Source organism: Salvelinus namaycush, chromosome 30 (genome assembly GCF_016432855.1).
Source record: "Salvelinus namaycush isolate Seneca chromosome 30, SaNama_1.0, whole genome shotgun sequence".
In the NCBI taxonomy this organism is placed as follows: Eukaryota; Metazoa; Chordata; class Actinopteri; order Salmoniformes; family Salmonidae; genus Salvelinus; species Salvelinus namaycush.
The window spans coordinates 17,831,279-17,851,118 of NC_052336.1; the positions used below are offsets into that span (position 1 = coordinate 17,831,279).

At 43.5% G+C, this 19,840-nt stretch overlaps 2 protein-coding genes across 2 annotated transcripts; one reads left to right on the forward strand and one right to left on the reverse strand.

Moving 5' to 3' along the window:
* Positions 1–1,325: 1,325 nt before the first annotated feature.
* On the forward strand, positions 1,326–5,755 carry LOC120024959 (lymphatic vessel endothelial hyaluronic acid receptor 1-like). The gene is made up of 5 exons (XM_038969349.1): positions 1,326–1,553; positions 1,961–2,138; positions 2,246–2,385; positions 4,438–4,777; positions 5,027–5,755. The coding sequence occupies exons 1-5, from the start codon at positions 1,469–1,471 to the stop codon at positions 5,247–5,249; spliced, it is 966 nt and encodes a 321-aa protein (XP_038825277.1). The 5' UTR covers positions 1,326–1,468; the 3' UTR covers positions 5,250–5,755.
* Positions 5,756–7,322: 1,567 nt separating this feature from the next.
* Positions 7,323–18,248, reverse strand: LOC120024832 (AMP deaminase 3-like). The gene is made up of 14 exons (XM_038969155.1): positions 18,028–18,248; positions 17,750–17,936; positions 17,233–17,398; positions 15,102–15,321; positions 14,891–15,020; positions 14,555–14,749; positions 10,430–10,561; positions 10,041–10,204; positions 9,768–9,894; positions 9,517–9,680; positions 8,816–8,936; positions 8,071–8,244; positions 7,860–7,970; positions 7,323–7,502 (listed from the first exon to the last, which is right to left on the reverse strand). The coding sequence occupies exons 1-14, from the start codon at positions 18,246–18,248 to the stop codon at positions 7,323–7,325; spliced, it is 2,292 nt and encodes a 763-aa protein (XP_038825083.1).
* Between the last annotated feature and the right edge of the window lie 1,592 nt (positions 18,249–19,840).

Consider the following 19,840-nt stretch of genomic DNA (forward strand, 5'->3'; position numbering starts at 1 on the left):
TGTGTTGGTTTGCGTCCTCCGAGCACTAAAAGATTTCCTTCATGTACGAGAGCACTTTTAGACAGCATGAGAAATGTTTTATCTTCTTCGCACTTGTGTGCCAGGATTTTCTGTTGTGTCATCTTCGCCTTGAAATAAAGGTGCCTTAAAACTCCCAGCATTCATTTCCATAGTGAATAATGTATGTCAGACAAACAGGTGTAGTTTACATGAAGCAAACAGGTGTATTGGCAGAATTCTCATGCTAACCTCGGTGGAATGAGTGACACAGTAATTGTATTTTTCAACACAGTGCTTGTTCCCTTCCGCCCTACACTTATGAAAATGAAAGATCTTTCATATCTCTCAGGAAACCACTTATGTAATCTACTTGGCTCCATTAAGCTGTAGCTGCAGTGTGTCAAGGCTGCTTGAGTGATTCTCTCTATTTTAATATTAAATTAATGTCACAAAAGAAAATATAGATGTCCTCTTTAGATGTCCATTCTTTTGGGACGTTTAAATGTCACTGACTCTTCTCATACGGCAAAAAACGACTTTTGCTTATTTTTCAGTTCTGCCTGCGTCATTTCCTGCTGTACTAGGTTGGGGTGAGGTGTTTTGCTGGAAGTGGGATTTTGCTGTGTGTCAGAGTCATATCAGAGGATGCCAGGGATCATGAGCTTGTTAATGACTGAGCAATGGGCAGATGGAGGAAATCATTGTGTGAGGTGCCAAAGTCAATAAAAAAGAAACAATTTTCCCAACATCTATCTGTGCCAAACACTCCTCCTGTACTCTCTCGAAAGAATACAACTTAAGTACTAAGTTGTTTGATTCATGCTTATTCTGTATCCATACGTGTTTTTAGGCAGACTCCCAATCTGACGTGCCTATCTATTCTTTTTTACTAAGGTTCAATGTTTTAATGTTAGTTGTTTTAACAGAAGGGATCCTTGAGGTCAAATCAGAAATGATCATCTCAGAAATGTTTTCCTGAAGTTGGTAAAGGAGTCCTGACGATCAGTTTGGATGGAATCCTCCATCTGTCTTTTCAAGCATAATGTGTTATTACACAGTATTATGAGTAAGAGCTGTTCATCTTATTCTCAATTAATTAACCTCTTAAAAAAAAATCCACTACTTCAGCAGTTTATGCCACACTTCCGATGCTTCTGCACCATGTTATGTTAACGTCTTGCTACATTTATTGTATTCTTGGACCTGGTTGGATCCTAAAGTGCTCATACTGAATGGGCTGTACAACGTACTTCCTGCTTCCTGTTCCCGGTGGTTCCGTGGCCTTGTCACCACCTCGTCTGACTGGTCATTTATACAACAGCTTTGTACACTTCATGAACCCACCCTTCTGATCTGAAGAGAATCACCTCTCACTAACCCCTTCATTTGGCTCACAGACACACAGTGGAACACACAGTGGAACACATCCCAGTAGCTCCCAGTCCTGTGTCTCTGACCATTGGTAACCATGATGCAGGTTTGGATCCTCTCACTACTGCTGCCTCTCACACTGTCATTCTCTGGTCTACACGTTGATCCTAGCAAAATCAATGGTAAGATAATTATTTTTGTATTTATTATTTTTATACTGCATGTGTCTCAAAGCTCAAAGATGTTGCCTTCTTTCACTAATCAAAATCAGTTCTCAAATATGCATTGTGCTTTTGTAGAATTATTTTGAACATCATTTTGAAGTGATTTTGTTATCTTCATTAATGATTAGTGATGCACGTTGATATAAAAATATATTAAATAATACAAGGCATGCAAATGTATTAAGTGATACTTTCACTAAATTATCTAAAATAAAATAAATCATTAGGTTAAAATATTCTGACTTATTATTGGATTTTCAAATTGATAAACTTGACTAATTAGAAACAAGAACAGTGAAATATTGATAATGTTTTAAAACCAGCAAACATGTACATAAACTTATCTTCAATTCCCTTATCACCAGCTTTCCCAGAGAGACAAATAGCTGGGGTGTTTCTGGTCAGCTACACAAATAACCTCAACCAGTTTGCCTATGCCTTCAATGCCTCTGAGGCCAGGGAGGTGTGCTGGTCTCTGGGTGTAACCATGGCCTCCAATTCCCAGGTTGAGGAGGCTCAGAGACTGGGCTTGGAAACATGCAGGTAAAATGGCTTTTAGATTAGATTCTGCTTTGTATGCTAGTGATCCTTTTCATAATAGATAACCTCTGAGAATTAATGAATCCATTTTAAATCGGCTGTGTCTCTAGGTTTGGGTGGATTGATGAACATTTTGCAGTGATCCCTCGTATTGAGGCCAGTAAAACCTGTGGTCAAAATCAGACCGGTGTCATCAAATGGAGAGCCTCTGTCACCAAACTTTTTGATGTGTTCTGCTTCAATGCTTCAGGTACAGTAAAGGATTTTAAAAAATCTTAATCTCAGTGCGAAACAAATCAAATCAAATTCTATTAGTCACATGCACTGAATACAACACCTTACAGTGAAATGCTTACTTACGAGCCCCTAACCAACAATTCAGTTTAAAATAAATACGGCTAAGAATAAGAGATAAAAGTAACAAGTAATTAAAGAGCAGCAGTAAAATAACAATAGCGAGACTATATACAGGTGGGAACCGATACAGAGTCAATGTGCGTGGGCACCGGTTAGTTGAGGTAGTATGTACATGTAGGTAGAGTTATTAAAGTGACTATGCATAGATGACAACAGAGAGTAGCAGTGGTGTAAAGAGGGGGAGCGGGGGGGGGGGGGGCAATTTGCAGGAAACTTGGCCCCAGTGATGTACTGGGCCGAACGCACTACCCTCTGTAGTGCCTTGCGGTCGGAGGCCGAGCAGTTGCCATACCAGGCAGTGATGCAACCAGTCAGGATGCTCTCAATGGTGCAGCTGTAGAACCTTTTGGGGATCTGAGGACCCATGCCAAATCTTTTCAGTCTCCTGAGGGGGAATAGGTTTTGTTGTGCCCTCTTCACGGCTGTCTTGGTGTGCTTGGACCATGATAGTTTGTTGGTGATGTGGACACCAAGGAACTTGAAGCTCTCATCCTGCTCCACTGCAGCCCCGTCGATGAGAATGGGGGCGTGCTCGGTCCTCCTTTTCCTGTAGTCCACAATCATCTCCTTTGTCTTGATCACTTTGAGGGAGAGGTTGTTGTCCTGGCACCACACGGCCAGGTCTCTGACCTCCTCCCTATAAGCTGTCTCGTCGTTGTCGGTGATCAGGCCTATCACTGGTGTGTCATCAGCAAATTTAATGATGATGTTGGAGTCGTGCCTGGCCGTGCAGTCATGAGTGAACAGGGAGTGCAGGAGGGGACCGAGCACGCACCCCTGAGGGGCCCTCGTGTTGAGGATCAGCGTGGCGGATATTTTGTTACCTACCCTTACCATCTGGGGACGGCCTGTCAGGAAGTTCAGGATCCAGTTGCAGAGGGAGATGTTTAGTCCCAGGGTCCTTAGCTTATTGATGAGCTTTGAGGGCACTATGGTGTTGAATGCTGAGCTGTAGTCAATGAACAGCATTCTCACAGAGGTGTTCCTTTTGTCCAGGTGGGAAAGGGCAGTATGGAGGGTAATAGAGATTGCATCATCATCTGTGGATATATTGGAGCTGTATGCAAATTGGAGTGGGTCTAGGGTTTCTGGGATGATGGTGTTGATGTGAGCCATGACCAGCCTTTCAATGCACTTCATGGCCACAGACGTGAGTGCTACGGGTCAGTAGTCATTTAGGCAGGTTACCTTAGCGTTCTTGGGCACAGGCACTGTGGTGGTCTGCTTAAAACATGTTGGTATTACAGACTCAGACAGGGAGAGGTTGAAAATGTCAGTGAAGACACTGTCCAGTTGGTCAGCACATGCTCGCAGTACACGTCCTGGTAATCCGTCTGGCCCTGCGGCCTTGTGAATGTTGACCTGTTTCAAAGGTCTTACTCACATCGGCTGCGGAGAACGTGATCACAGAGTCTTCCGGAACAGCTGGTGCTCTCAAGCGTGTTTCAGTGTTATTTGCCTCGAAGCGAGCATAGAAGTAGTTTAGCTCGTCTGGTAGGATCATGTCACTGGATCAATGGATCCAGTAGAGAAATGTTATGGTATGGTGATTCATGAATACATAGGCTAATTGCTCTGTGCCTTTCTGTTGACCCTAAACTCTGAGGTAATTGGCATTTTTTCAGAAAGTCAAATCACATACTTTAATTTCCTTTGTGAGACTAACAATTGTAAGAACGTGAGAGGAAAAGGGAACATTTGAGTGTGAAAAACATCCTACATTAACTTCCTGATCTGTCCCTGGGGTGGTGTGACCAAGTTTTAGGAATTGAGTGAAATTCAAATTTTTGGCAAATAGCTACTGTGATGTTAATGCTGGATATCAATTTATTAATTTAATTGAATGTGAATACATTGCTAACTTACTCTCATTTACTTACCACAGTGATACAATTGGAGGATACCACAGTGATACAATTGGAGGATACCACAGCTGATACCGCTTTGACCACACCGAAGCATCAGGAGGGAGCACATCCTTCTCCTTCAGGAGCGGCCTCATCCCCCTCTACCTCCCTCTCTCCAGCCATCATTCATCTTGTCCCCTCCACACAGTCCGCCCGGCCCACCTCTCATTCTCGCTCCTCTCTCAGTAGTTTTTCTGATAGCCCAGAGGAGGTAGAGGTAGAACTACCCCAGTCCATGAGCAGCGCAATACTTATCACCTCTTCTGTTCTTCTTGTTCTTCTTCTGACCGCAATGGCCATTCTCTTGTACTTTAGAACGTAAGTGTTTTTGCTACCTTTTCATTGTAAAGGGGAAAAAAACTAGATATGTAAGATCCCTTGAATTTAAAACCATTATTTAGATCAAGGTAATTCATTAAGCACAATTACTATAACATATACCTGTTGACATGGTCATGCATACATTATATTTATAGCAGAGGCAGAGTGACTTTAGGGATGTAAGTTGATGCTGTGTTAACTAATGTTCAGCCTGCAAGTCACATTTTATTTTCCCTCTTTAAAAAGGAACAATGGCCTCAAGACTATTCTCCCCTGCTGGGATGGGGAGCAGCAGAAAGAGTACATTGAGACAAAGGAGTGTGCAGCACACACCTGTATGAAGGACACAAAGGAAGCCCAGACTGAGACTGAAGCTAAGGCTGAGCCTGAGGAGGATGTGTGCAAAGAGACAGCCAATGACATCAGTGATGAGACCAACGCAGATTCAGCATCAGAGACAGAACCTTGATGCTTTAGATTATGTACGACCAAAGATAAGGTCTGGCTGCTTTTTTAAAGTTGTGTTCCTTTTTTAAAGTTGTGTTCCTGCTTATGGAAGTTATGTTGTTTAGTAGTTTGTATAAAGTGTGCATTAATGTTATTCAAATGCATTTATTTATAGCATGGGATGCCTTTCCAATTTTGCTTTAAAAAGTTATTTTATGTCTCCTTGTTGTTTTGTTGTTCATGTTCACAATAGATTATTCTAGAGAGCGTCCTATATTTTAACCACTAGATGGCGATGTCATCAATGCAATTATTGCTGCAACGTGGATGAGTTGAGACTAGGACTAGTATAGTAGCTGAATTGAAAATGGTTTGTTATTTTCTGCTATACATATAATTGATTTCACGACTTCAGAAAAGGTTAGTCAGTATGCCAGGGCCACTGCTAACTACTGCATTTTAAACCATGTTTTTAAACTAATGCCAATCTTGAATTGATGCAATAAATTCAAACTTTTGTATCCCCTGCCTTGCAGTTATTTCTTAGCCTTTTTTGGAAATGTGGCAGACTAATGCCATGAGATTTGGGTTAATGTTCTAATAAACAATATATTCCATCATCTCACAGTTTTAAATTGCTGCATGACAACAACAAAAACCGAATAATCCATGATTAAATATCTTTATTGATAACAAAAGTAACATAATTAAAAACAGGCTATTTTACAGCATTCTGTCAACCATTAATGAGCAAGAGGCGAGATAGAGCAGTATAACATCTTTGGACATCTTGTATCTCAGTGCAACTAGAGAAGAAGATGTGCTTTCTCATTTTTCCTCTCTTGTCCAAACGTTCACAATTCAATTGACTCAATGTTGCTTTATAGATACAGTACAGTACGTTATAGATACAGTACGTTATAGATACAGTGCATTCAAATTAAATATAGCATACTCTTGACCAATATAAATGCCTGTTTTCATTCAAATTGAAACAAAACATTCACACAAATGTCAAGCAAATATCATACAGTGCATACAAGTACAATGTATTGTACCTACAGTGTCCCACAACTGACTTCAGTGTCTTCCTTGGAACCTACTGCATGACATCCTGTAAAAACAAGCACACATGGAAAGGGACAGTGGAAATGTACCAGACTTCATTCATCACAGCTAAAGCAGTGTTCCAGCTCCAGAGAAAAACACTCTTGTCAGGTTCTGTCAACAGCTGGGACCGCCCATCACTAAGGCATGATACAGTGAGTGTTGGACATCAAAATAGAAGTGGCCAGTGTTTTTTCTCCCAGACATTGCACTTGAAACCACAAATATGTTGTAATATTACTGAACGGTGAGTAAGTGCTCTGCAGAGTGAGCCAGCCTTAGTGCAGAGGATGTTGCTGCACTGCAGAAGGAAACCTTTGTACTGTGGACCTACATCATTTAGACACATAGATGTAGTTGGCTTCTACTGCTACCGCTCCAAACTATTTTTATACTGTTAAAGACATGCTCCGGAACTTTGGCGACTAATAAGTATTTATTAAACCTCCCGCTTTGGATGTGTCAATGTGTAGTTCATACATGCATAATCTACCTTACCTCAGTTATACATGAAATGCCTAGTTTGAAAGCAACTACTATTCTGGAAGCTGTGCTTGGCCTACATATTCCTCCATGTGGGCCAGCCCCTTAGGATTCGAATTCAACCAATGAGCTTCAGCCCCTCGCCATTTGACAGCTAACATGATGCACCCACAGCAGAGCGAGAGAGAGAGAGTAATGTCATGATGCATATATCTGCACATACAGTATGTGACATAGTACACCATTTTCGGGGACCACTTTTGGCTCTTGAGCACTACTTTCAGAACTACTGGCAAAAAGTATACAAAAGTACTGGAGAATCTCTTTAACTGCAATGGCACCCCTTGTTATCTGCTTTCACAGTAGCACACATGCAGCCAGAGAAACAAGAGACACACTTATCCATTCAAACCATTGGGCTTTTTCTCCCATGAACGCAAGAGATATCGTTGTGATGGTTGAGAGCTTACATGCATGAATTGAGCTAAGTCCCATGTTGTTGTGGTCACTCTGGTTGTGTGCCAATGGCCGCTTCAGTCTTCACTGCATCCACAAGGAAGCTGAGCTCATTGCACAGGGTCTCGTGGCGGTAGGCCATGCGGATCTGAGCCACATTGGTCCGCCGAATGTCGTTCCCCTCAGGTCCATCCTTCAAGTAGTTGGCCCCAATAAAGTGCTTCTTCTCCTGCACAAAATTAGTTATACAGTATTACCAGAGATTGTATATCATGTAAGCTCCTTAAGTATAACCACTCCATTAGATGGGGGACAGGGGAAGGATATTCAATGTTATTTTGCATTCATGCTATTATACACTCTATAAAAAAGGTGATATCTAGAACGTAAAAGGGTTCATTGGCTGTCACCATAGGAGAACCCTTTGAAGTACCTTTTTTGGTTCCTGGTAGAACACTTTTGGGTTTCTACCTGGAACCAAAAAGTATTCTACCTGGAACAAAAAGGGTTCTCCTGTGAGGCCAGCGAAGAGCCCTTTTGGAACCCTTTTTTCTAAGAGTGTAGATATCAGTGCCCAGAGCTCTACCTGGTGAGACAGGCCACTCTGCAGCACACTGTTCCTGGCAATCTCACACACATCACAGGTGCTGAGCTTCCACAGCTGGGCCGCGATGGCATACTCCTCCATAAGTGCCTCCTACAGACAGGACACACTGTCATCAAGTACTGTCCTACAATACAGCTATGGAACACTCAGCTGGAGCTGATTTGAGCTACTATTTTTTCCAACAGTTTACCTTGGTATAGTGGAACTGCATAGGATCATCTGTTGATAGAGACACGCACAACCCCTTGTGTAGGAATTCCCTGAGAGGGTTTTTGGAATATTCCAGGAACAAGCTGTTATTGCTCAGAGGAGACATGGCAATGGGCACCTGGGCCAGGTAGTACAGGTACTGTAGGACAGGGCTCTGTGGCAGAGAGAGACAGACACACTCAGTACATACACACAGACTCACACACACCTCGCTGTCACCTGCTCATCGTACAGGGTCTCTGCTTACTGTTCAGCAGACACGGTAGATGTTAAAATGTGTCAAAAGTTGAAAGCTAGCTCCTGTCCCTGTGGCTGGCTCAGTTATTTTCAGTGGCTGTATTTGCATTGAGCAGGCCTGGTAGACAGGGCCTTTCCTTGTCTGTGTGCTGGTTAGGCCCACAGAAAGACAGGAAAATGAAGCAAACAGGAAGCCCTGAAGGGGTGAACACTGTTACTGTAATACAGTACAATGGCTTGCATTTATACAGCGTGCTTTCATGTGAGAATATTACATAGCTTTACATTTCTTTAGGGTCATCTCATGACATCCACTATTCATGTGAGTAGCACCTACTGTATCACATGGGAGATCAGCATGAGAGTGCTCCATTCAAACATGCTGGGGAGTTGAGGAATTATATTAGTCCATTGATGGCAAATAAATGTGTGTAGGCTGGAGTGTGTTGAGGACAGTTGATGCAGGATTCAGTCTAGTAGTAAATTACCTTCTTGAGGTTGAGGCCATGGGAGATGTTGTCAGCTGTGAGGAAAGCAGAGACCAGGTGGGTGATGGATCCAGCCTCCCCGCAGTGTGGACGGAACTGGAAGGTGCTCAAGCCTCGCTCTCTGGAAGAGACCCAGGGAAATATTCAGTGGTCATATTCACACACACACACACACACACACACACACACACACACACACACACACACACACACACACACACACACACACACACACACACACACACACACACACACACACACACACACACACACACACGTTACACATACACAAACAAAGTTACACAAGTGCATTATGTAGGACCTACAGTAGCATCTTCAGTGACCTTGGAGGAGCCCCTTGACCATATGTGCCAGTAATTCAAGTCTGTAATTCTATTCCTTTGTATTATCATAGGGAATTTATTTATAGATGCCTTGGTGCATTACACTGTGCAGTAACGTAGCATGACTGCAACCAGACACGTGTTCTGCTCCCCTTGGTTGACCTCAGGACATTCTGAAGTGCCTTACTGTAAATTCAATGAATAATAGCAACTGAACAATGGGTGTAACACCTACATTTTCCCCTCAGCAGCATCAGCAGAAAGACAGTTGGAACTCTATGTTTCTCTTGAATGAGATGTAATGGTTTGGGTCCATTACCAGAGGCCTGAGAGGGGCAGATATCAACAGGTACGTACTTCCTCAGATTGTTGAGCACCATGATGTTGGCGTACATGTGGAAGAGGTAGTAGCTGTAGGGAGGGTTTTCATCTGCTGTCCACTGCTCAGGCTTGGGGCTCTTGTAGGAGAACATGTGGTCACTGTGCTTGGACTCATCATCCACACTGTCAAAGCCTGTCACCTGCACAGGAAGAGTAGGGGTTGAATGGTGAATGGTTGACACTATCAGGATAGTTTTTGCAGGAAAATCCAAATGAATTATACTCACATATTTGAGAAATACATGTAGCTCTTTATGCTTCTGTGGCTTGACTGTAGCCTCAAACAGAGGAAGGAATATGTTCTCCAACATCTTGGCAAAGTTAGTGATCAACTTTTTTGACTTGAAAATATCACTGAAAGAAGTGAAAGATTTTTAAGCATGACAAACATCTCATTAAAAGAGTATTATATTATATAGTAGACATGTTACATACCTTCTCCAGTTGAAAGTGAAATGTAACTCTTTGCCTTCAGCTGTCACTCAGGCAGCAGCACTTACTAGATCCTGGGGACTTGGATGATCCACTGCATGTTGGTAGAGTGCACTTTGTGCTGGATGAACCACTTGGAGAGGCTGTCCCATTCGTCTGCAGAGCGTCCGTAGATGGACAGACGAGGCTCAGCATGCTGGTACTTACTCTCCTCTAGGTCATGGGACACTTCCTGTCAAGGGCAAGACAGGTAGAAAGATCAAATAATTGTGATGTTCTCTCATCTCCAAACAACACCATTATTCGGGGTCTCTGTCACCTCCCATCCATCAGAGTAACACATCCTCAAATGTGTTGCTGCACATGTTGTTGTTGCATAATAATGATAGCTTGTGCAACATAACACGTGTTATCAATTTCAGAGATTCAGGATGTTTTCTGTATGAATGAACTATACCTTGATAATGCTTGCAAAGTACTCTCCATCTATGAGGTTGTCTGTTTTCAGGTAGATTTCTCTGAGTTCACTGGCCCCCACTGGGTTGTACTTGGAGTTGAACTTATCGAATCTGTGAAAGGTTTGTCTGCCCTGTGGGGTGAGACACACACAGATATCTAATATTAGCTTATGGATGGTGCTAACAGATCTCCAAAACTGAAATGTGTCTCTAGCTATAGATATAACTGAACAGCTATGGTTACACAATAAATATGTGTTTTATGGCATAACAGCTGTTCCTGTACAGTATGGATGATATACTCTTTAAAAAAAACATGTGTCTAACAAGCATTTTCTGTTTTCACATGTTGAACTTAAATTTCACATGTGTGACCATATTTTCACATGTATTCAATTAAGAGTTCACAAGTCAACACCACCTTGTAACATGTGAGGAGAGTAACATGTTTTCACCTCACATGTGAATTGCGGTTTCACTTGTGAAATTTCCAGGTGAAAATCGGATATGCAATTTCACATGTGAAAAGCTCACTTTCCCATGTGGAAATGCAAGTTCACATGTGAAATTCAATCATGTGAAAATCACATTTGCAGTTTCATACAGTGCCTTCGGAAAGTATTCAGACCCCTTGATTTTTCCAACATTTTGTTACGTTACAGCCTTATTCTAAAATGGATTAAATAACATTTTAAAAACTCAACAATCTACACAGAATACCCCATAATGGCAAAGCAAAACAGTTTTTTTAAACATTTAAATACAAAAAAATATACAAAATACCCCAAAAATATTTACATAAGTATTCAGACCTTTTGCTATGAGACTCGAAGTTGAGCTCAGGTGCATCCTGTTTCCATTGATCATCCTTGAGATGTTTCTACAACTTGATTGGAGTCCACCTGTGGGAAATTCAATTGATTGGACATGATTTTGAAAGGCACACACCTGTCAATATAAGGTCCCACAGTTGACTGTGCATGTCAGAGCAAAAACAAAGCCATGAGGTCAAAGGAATTGTCCGTAGGTCTCCGAGACAGGATTGTGTCGAGGCACAGATCTGGGGAAGGGTACCAAAACATTTCTGCAGCATTGAAGGTCCCTAAGAACACAGTGGCCATCATTCTTACATGGAAGTTTGGAACCACCAAGACTTCCAAGAGCTGGCTGCCCAGCCAAACTGAGCAATTGGGGGACAAAAGGCCTTGGTCAAGGAGGTGACCAAGAACCCAATGGTCACTCTGACAGAGCTCTAGAGTTCCTCTGTGGAGATGGGAGAACTTTCCAGAAGGACAACCATCTCTGCAGCACTCCACCAATCAGACCTTTATGGTAGAGTGGCCAGACGGAAGCCACTCCTCAGTAAAAGGCACATAACAGCCGGCTTGGAGTTTTCCAAAAGGCACTTCAAGACTCTCAGACCATGAGAAACAAAATGCTCTGGTCTGATGAAACCAAGATTGAACTCTTTGGACTGAATGCCAAGCGTCACGTCTGGAGGAAACCAGGCACCGCTCATCACCTGGCCAATACCATCCTTACGGTGATGCATGGTGGTGGAAGCATCATGCTGTGGGGATGTTTTTCAGCGGCAGGGACTAGTAGACTAGTCAGGATTGAGGAAAAGGTGAATGGAGCAAAGTATAGAGAGATCCTTGATGAAAACCTGCTCCAGAGCGCTCTGGACCTCAGACTGGGGCGAAGGTTCACCTTCCAACAGGACAACGAGCCTAAGCACACAGCCAAGACAATGCAGGAGTGGCTTCGGGACAAGTCTCTGAATGTCCTTGAGTGGCCCAGCCAGAGCCCGGACTTGAACCCGATCGAACATCTCTGGAGAGACTTGCCCCGAAGCCACTCCTGCGTTGTCTTGGCTGTGTGCTTAGGGTCATTGTCCTCCCCATCCAACCTGACAGAGCTTGAGAGGATCAGCAGAAACTGGGAGAAACTCCCCAAATACAGGTGTGCCAAGCTTGTGGTGTCTTACCCAAGAAGACTCAATACTCTAATCGCTGCCAAAGGTGCTTCAACAAAGTATTAAGTAAAGGGTCTGAATACTTATGTAAATGTGATATTTCACATTTACATAAGTACATGTTTTTGGTTTGTCATTATGGGGTATTGTGTGTAGATTGATGAGGAAAAAAACAATTTAATCAATTTTAGAATAAAGCTGTAACGTAACAAAATATGAAAAAAGTAAAGGGGTCTGAATAATTCCCGAAGGCACTGTATGTGAAAACTTCCACATGATAAAAATTACAAATAAATAAAATGTGCAGTTTCACATGTGGAAAGTTCACGTGGGTTTTAAATAATGTTATTCTGTTAACATGTTGCAGAAGCAATGTTTCCACCTATGGAATTATGGTGACAGCATCTAAAAATCCTAAATTATTTACAAGGGAGAAATTATGCGGGACATTCACAGAGCAGTGGACAAAATGATTTCTCTTTTAAGGGCATGTTAATGGTTCACGTTCAAATGGCGACATACACTGAGTGTACAAAACATTAAGAATACCTTCCTAATACTGAGTTGCAACCCCCTTTTGCCCTCAGAACAGCCTCTATTCATTGGGGCATGAACTCTACAAGGTGTCGTAAGTGTTCCACAGGGATGCTGGCCAATGTTGACTCCAATGCTTCCCACAGTTGGCTGGATGTCTTTTGGGTGGTTGATCAGTCTTGATACACACTGGACACTGTTGAGCGTGATAAACCTAGCAGCATTGTAGTTTTTGACACAAACCAGTGCGCCTGGCACCTACAACCATACCCCGTTCAAAGTCACTTAAATCTTTTTTTTTGCTCTTTCACCCTCTGAATAGCACACATACTGTACACAATCAATGTCTCAATTGTCTCAAGGCTTAAAAATGATTATTTAACCTGTCTCCTCCCCTTCATCTACCCTGATTGAAGTGGATTTAACAAGTGACATCAATAAGGGATCATAGATTTCACCTGGATTCACCTGATCAGTCTATGTCATGGAAAGAGCAGGTGTTCTTAATATCTTGTACACTCAGTATAGTTCTGCTGTATGAAAGTCACTACCTGTTATTAAAGGGGAAATCCTTAGTGACCACATCCATTTTTGGACTTATAAATTAATGATATTTACCAATTGATTCTTGAAGAATATAAAATATTTTGCCTCATGACCGCCGAGGGCTGAAGTGCGTAGCGCTTAAAAATCGTCTGTCCTCGGTTGCAACACTCCAGAGTTTGTCTGTCCTTGGTTACATCTACCGAGTTCCAAACTGCCTCTGAAAACAACGTCAGCACAAGAACTGTTCGTCGGGAGCTTCATGAAATGGGTTTCCACGGCAGAGCAGATCACCATGCGCAATGTAAAGCGTCGGCTGGAGTGGTGTATAGCTCGCTGCCATTGGACTCTGGAGCAGTGGAAATTAGTTCTCTGGAGTGATGAATCACGCTTCACCATCTGACAGTCCGGCGGACGAATCTGGGTTTGGCGGATGCCAGGAGAATGCTACCTGCCCCAATGCATAGTGCCAACTGTAAAGTTTGGTGGAGGAGGAATAATGGTCTGGGGCTGTTTTTCATGGTTCGGGCTAGGCCCCGTAGTTCTAGTGAAGGGAAAGCTTAATGGTACAGCATACAATGACATTGTAGACGATTCAATGTTCCAACATCTAGTGGAAGCCTTCCTAGAAGAGGGGAGGCTGTTATAGCAGCAAAGGGAGGACCAACTCCAAATTACTGCCCATGATTTTGGAATGAGATGTTCGACGAGCAAGTGTTCACATACTTTTGGTCATGTAGTGTATCATGGATGGACAGTCCTTGCATCCGTAGCGTAGGGTAAGGATTTGAGAGTGGTTGCATTTCTCCAGCCCCAAACCTTGGCTTTTTACTGAAACGGTGGTGGGGAGACCCCTTTGTTCATGTTTCAATTAAGGATTGCCGCTTTAAACACCTAATAGAGTAATAGTGTTATATATTTTCACATGAGGGAAAAATACATGGAAAATAAGATGTGGAACTTCCCACGTGTCTGAAAACGATGTTTTTCCCCATGATTTTTTCATTTGTTTTTCTTTGTAAGGGTATTGTATGATGGCAGGAGAAATAGATAGAGAGAGGGAGGGTCTTACAGCGTGTACATCCAGGGAGTCCACAGTGAGGTCATAGGGGTCCATGTTGAGGTGTTCAAACACCTCTCTGAGAGTCAGCTTCCGCCCGCCCTTCTCCAGCACCACACGGTCTGCCTCCGTCTTGTAGGTGGTCTGGATGAAGTTCAGAAGGTGCTTCTGGGACATGCAGGCGGCTGCATGGATGTGTGTGTCCACCTGGGGAAAGAGAGACGTCACAGTTTGATTGTCATTGTTTTATCACAAAGCCTCTGGGAAAGTAGCCACATCAGATCTAAACGGTGGACTTTCACTTCACATTACAAATTTAGCTTTCACATTCAAGTGTTGGAAACTTGCCTTTCTGACATTGTAGAAGTCTCTGTGTGGAACACCCTTAAGTTCCTTTAGCTCAGCCATCTCATTGAGCATTTCATGCAGGTAGAACTTTGAGCCCAGGAAGTTCAGGCGTCTGTGACAATAGGTCTTCCTGTAAAGCACGTTAGTTATGCAGAGACAAAAATAAAGCTCCATTACACAGTGGTGAGTTCAGGAAGTGGTGGTCACTCACGTAGGTCCATCAATGATCATGGCCAGCACATGGCTGAGGTCTATGGCAAAGGTCTCCAGGTCAGGGTAGGGCAGGCTGCGGGGCCTGTTCTGACTTAGAGCCTCTGCGTTCTCATACACATACACTATGCCATCTTTCATCTGCAGCTCATAGCTCAGGTTGTCTGGGATATTCTCAATGTTGTAAGGGTCCTCCCCCTCCCTGGGGCAAGGGCAGACATCTGTGGGGAGACCAGTATGACTGACATAGACTCTAATACAATGGACTCTACTTGTACAGGACGTTAAGAACACATTATGGACATATACACTGCTCAAAAAAATAAAGGGAACACTTAAACAACACAATGTAACTCCAAGTCAATCACACTTCTGTGAAATCAAACTGTCCACTTAGGAAGCAACACTGATTGACAATAAATTTCACATGCTGTTGTGCAAATGGAATAGACAAAAGGTGGAAATTATAGGCAATTAGCAAGACACCCCCAATAAAGGAGTGGTTCTGCAGGTGGTGACCACAGACCACTTCTCAGTTCCTATGCTTCCTGGCTGATGTTTTTGTCACTTTTGAATGCTGGCGCTGCTTTCACTCTAGTGGTAGCATGAGACGGAGTCTACAACCCACACAAGTGGCTCAGGTAGTGCAGCTCATCCAGGATGGCACATCAATGTGAGCTGTGGCAAGAAGGTTTGCTGTGTCTGTCAGCGTAGTGTCCAGAGCATGGAGGCGCTACCAGGAGACAGGCCAGTACATCAGGAGACGTGGAGGAGGCCGTAGGAGGGCAACAACCCAGCAGCAGGACCGCTACCTCCGCCTTTGTGCAAGGAGGAGCAGGAGGAGCAGTGCCAGAGCCCTGCAAAATGACCTCCAGCAGGCCACAAATGTGCATATGTCAGCATATGGTCTCACAAGGGGTCTGAGGATCTCATCTCGGTACCTAATGGCAGTCAGGCTACCTCTGGCGAGCACATGGAGGGCTGTGCAGCCCCACAAAGAAATGCCACCCCACACCATGACTGACCCACCGCCAAACCGGTCATGCTGGAGGATGTTGCAGGCAGCAGAACGTTCTCCACGGCGTCTCCAGACTCTGTCACGTCTGTCACATGTGCTCAGTGTGAACCTGCTTTCATCTGTGAAGAGCACAGGGCGCCAGTGGCAAATTTGCCAATCTTGGTGTTCTCTGGCAAATGCCAAATGTCCTGCACGGTGTTGGGCTGTAAGAACAACCCCCACCTGTGGACGTCGGGCCCTCATACCACCCTCATGGAGTCTGTTTCTGACCGTTTGAGCAGACACATGCACATTTGTGGCCTGCTGGAGGTCATTTTGCAGGGCTCTGGCAGTGCTCCTCCTTGCACAAAGGCGGAGGTAGGCACCTGCAGAACCACTCCTTTATTGGGGGTGTCTTGCTAATTGCCTATAATTTCCACCTTTTGTCTATTCCATTTGCACAACAGCATGTGAAATTTATTGTCAATCAGTGTTGCTTCCTAAGTGGACAGTTTGATTTCACAGAAGTGTGATTGACTTGGAGTTACATTGTGTTGTTTAAGTGTTCCCTTTATTTTTTTGAGCAGTGTAGTTAATTTATGGGCACTGTTTGAGTTTACACTGAGTGTACAAAACATTATGAACACCTGCTCTTTCCATGACATAGACTGACCAGGTGAATCCAGGTGAAAGCTATGATCCCTTATTGATGTCACTTGTTAAATCCACTTCAATCAGTGTAGATGAAGGGGAGGAGATAAGTTAAAGAAGGATTTTTAAGCCTTGAGACAATTGAGACATGGATTGTGTATGTGTGCCATTCCGAGGGTGAATGGATAAGACAAAATATTTAAGTGTCTTTGGACGGGGTATGGTCATAGGTGACAGGCGCACCGGTTTGTGTCAAGAACTGCAACGCTGCTTGGTTTTTCACACTCAACAGTTTCCTGTGTGCATCACCACCCAAGGGACATCCAGCCAACTTGTCACAACTGTAGGAATTATTGGAGTCAACATGGGCCAGCATCTCTGTGGAACACTTTCAACAGCTTGTGGAGCCCATGCGCCGCCAAATTGAGGCTGTTCTGAGGGCAAAAGGGAGGTGTTCTTAATGTTTTGTACACTCAGTGTATACCTGGTAGAACCTCGTCCTCTTCCTTCCACGTGTGGTTCTCAGCGCTGCGGAGGAACTGAGCGACGGTCCGGGGAAAGCGATGGTAGGCCAGTCTGGAGTACTTCTCCCTAATGAACAGGGCTTTCATCAGGGTTTTTGCTGCCTGTTCATAGTCCTCTACTGTGATCTGGGGAGAGAGCTGTCATTACTAGTCTTATCACATAGCTTTCCATTTCATCCTGTGGACTCTGACACACAAGATTATTCTTAACCACCTGGGAATTTAAAGTCATACCACTTTTATTATTTAAATTGTTTATCTAACTTTTATTTTGACAGGGAGTCATGCTGAGTCCAAGTTCTCTTTTACAGATGAACCAAAAACATAAATATACAGTATACACATCATTATTCACATCAATACACGAAAAGCAAAACACAATCATTACTGTCCAATTTCATTGCAACTCTTCCAGTATGCAGTGAAATACTGTATGAGTTGAGTATGAACTGTATGCCACCTGCTCGGAGAACTTACACCAGCACAGTAGTCTCCACTGATGGTGACCCTCTGGTACTCGGGGCAGTTCTCTGGAAGTGAGGAGCAGGTGGAGGAGGGTGAGAGGAATGGGGTAACCACAGAACGGGCCCACTCTGCAGTCACAGGGATCTGCAGGCCCTGCAAGGACGCAGACTGCGAACGGATCATCTTGAAACTCTTCTTCCTGGAAACCAAACATTCTTATGAATTCAGTACTTAATTGATCAGCTAGGTTCGATTCCATGAGGCCTTGTATTGTTGAGGGCCAGACTCACCTCTTGGCACTCTCTTCTGAATGCTGCTCTGCCAGCTCTTTGAGCAGCTCCCTCTCCTTGGCCTGGTGCAGGCCGATGGGACAGTCCTCAGGGACGGTGAACATGGACAGGGCATCCTTAGTGTCCTCCTCCTTCAGCGCTGACGCGTACACCTTCTCAGCCAGCAGACGTGTCTCCTCATCCACCTCACTTAGCGTGATCTTAGGGAATTGTCTCGGCATGTCTGTAAAAACACCAGCAGTAGTGTAGCAGCTAGTATAAACACTGTACAGATATGTATACACTTAGTTTTGTAAGTGTTAGATTGAAGTTTTGTTATTGTAGGAGGTGGAGCTAAATCCCCAAAAATTGCTGCCAATTCCAGTATTTCTATTCACTCAGAACTCATATCTGCTTTGTCATCACAACACCTCACTGTCATGACATCCCTCTGCTAAAAGCATTGCTTTGCATGTTCACCTAGTATTAACAGAGAACTATTAGCATAATGTGTTAGCTAATATTAGATCTATTAGCATATATTGATTTATTTGCTTAGCAGAGTTACCTTGAGGCAAGGCAAAACAACCACCATGACATATTGACAAATTGTGCTGCACTTATACTGCAATCTCCTTTTGAAATTACTCTGGTAAGCAGATCCTTGAGCACTTGTGACCCACATAAATACTGACAACTGATCACGTTACATTGCCTCCGAGACAATATGCTATTTTCACTTATGACCTTTAGGGTCAACACCAGGCCCCGTACTGTCCTCTCTGAGGACAACATAGAGACAGGGTAGAGAATGACATCAGGTTAGTGTTTATCTAATGCAGAGACTGTCTGCTGAGTGAATTGTACTGTCAGAAATCATCTTATTACCCTTATTACTAGTCAGTTTGTGAATGATTTAATTCAGTTTTAATTCCCAGCTGTTCCATCATTCTCTTCATTTCCTGAAGACCAGAGTATCTGCAGTTGTACACTCAGGCTACAACGATGTTGTTTATACTGTTTCATGAACATGTTTGTTTGTCATGTATCAAGATGAGGCTAGGGACACAAATCTTGAGCTGGCAGATTACACTGAAAAAATCTGCTGTCTTAAGTGGCTCAATGTGATTTTCAAAATTGAAAACTGGACTTTGGAAATACAGTATGACTGCCATTTTGATTTGTCTCCAGACACATATCAGCTCTATTCCTTTAAGGTTTATGGTCCTAATCATAATCATCTGTGCAACCGTGACAGTAACTGTTGTACTGTAGACTTTATAGCCCAGTGTCTGATTGTCAGTCACTGGTCCTGTAACCACACAGTTGTCCCATTTAGGGACAGGTCTGCACCCACAGATCAAGTGACCGAACCACGAGGGGTTTGTTGATACCCCCAATGACATGAAACCAAATCCACCCAGACAGCACTGTGGCCATACAGACCTGGTGCCCCTGAGAGAAAAGCTCTGGTGTCATCAGTGACAGAGCAATGTCAATGCTCCATTCTGACAAGCCTTTCCAAGAGGGCTGCCATTCCTGACAAAATGCTGTGCCACAAACACCCCACTGCTCACCCTAAGCCACTTCCAAGAACAGCTTTGTGGATCAAACTAGCGCCTGTCCACTGCCCACTGCACTGCAGACAGACAGAGAGAGCAGCACATTACAGCAAAGACCACAGGTGAACTCTGAAAGCTGAGAGGGTTTCTGTGAAGCAGCAGCAGCATTGATTAATAGATGGGTTCTCATAAATAATTTAGCACCGCTTCTTCCTCTCAATGAATTGGAGTGCTACCTCAATCTCACACACACACACACACACACACACACA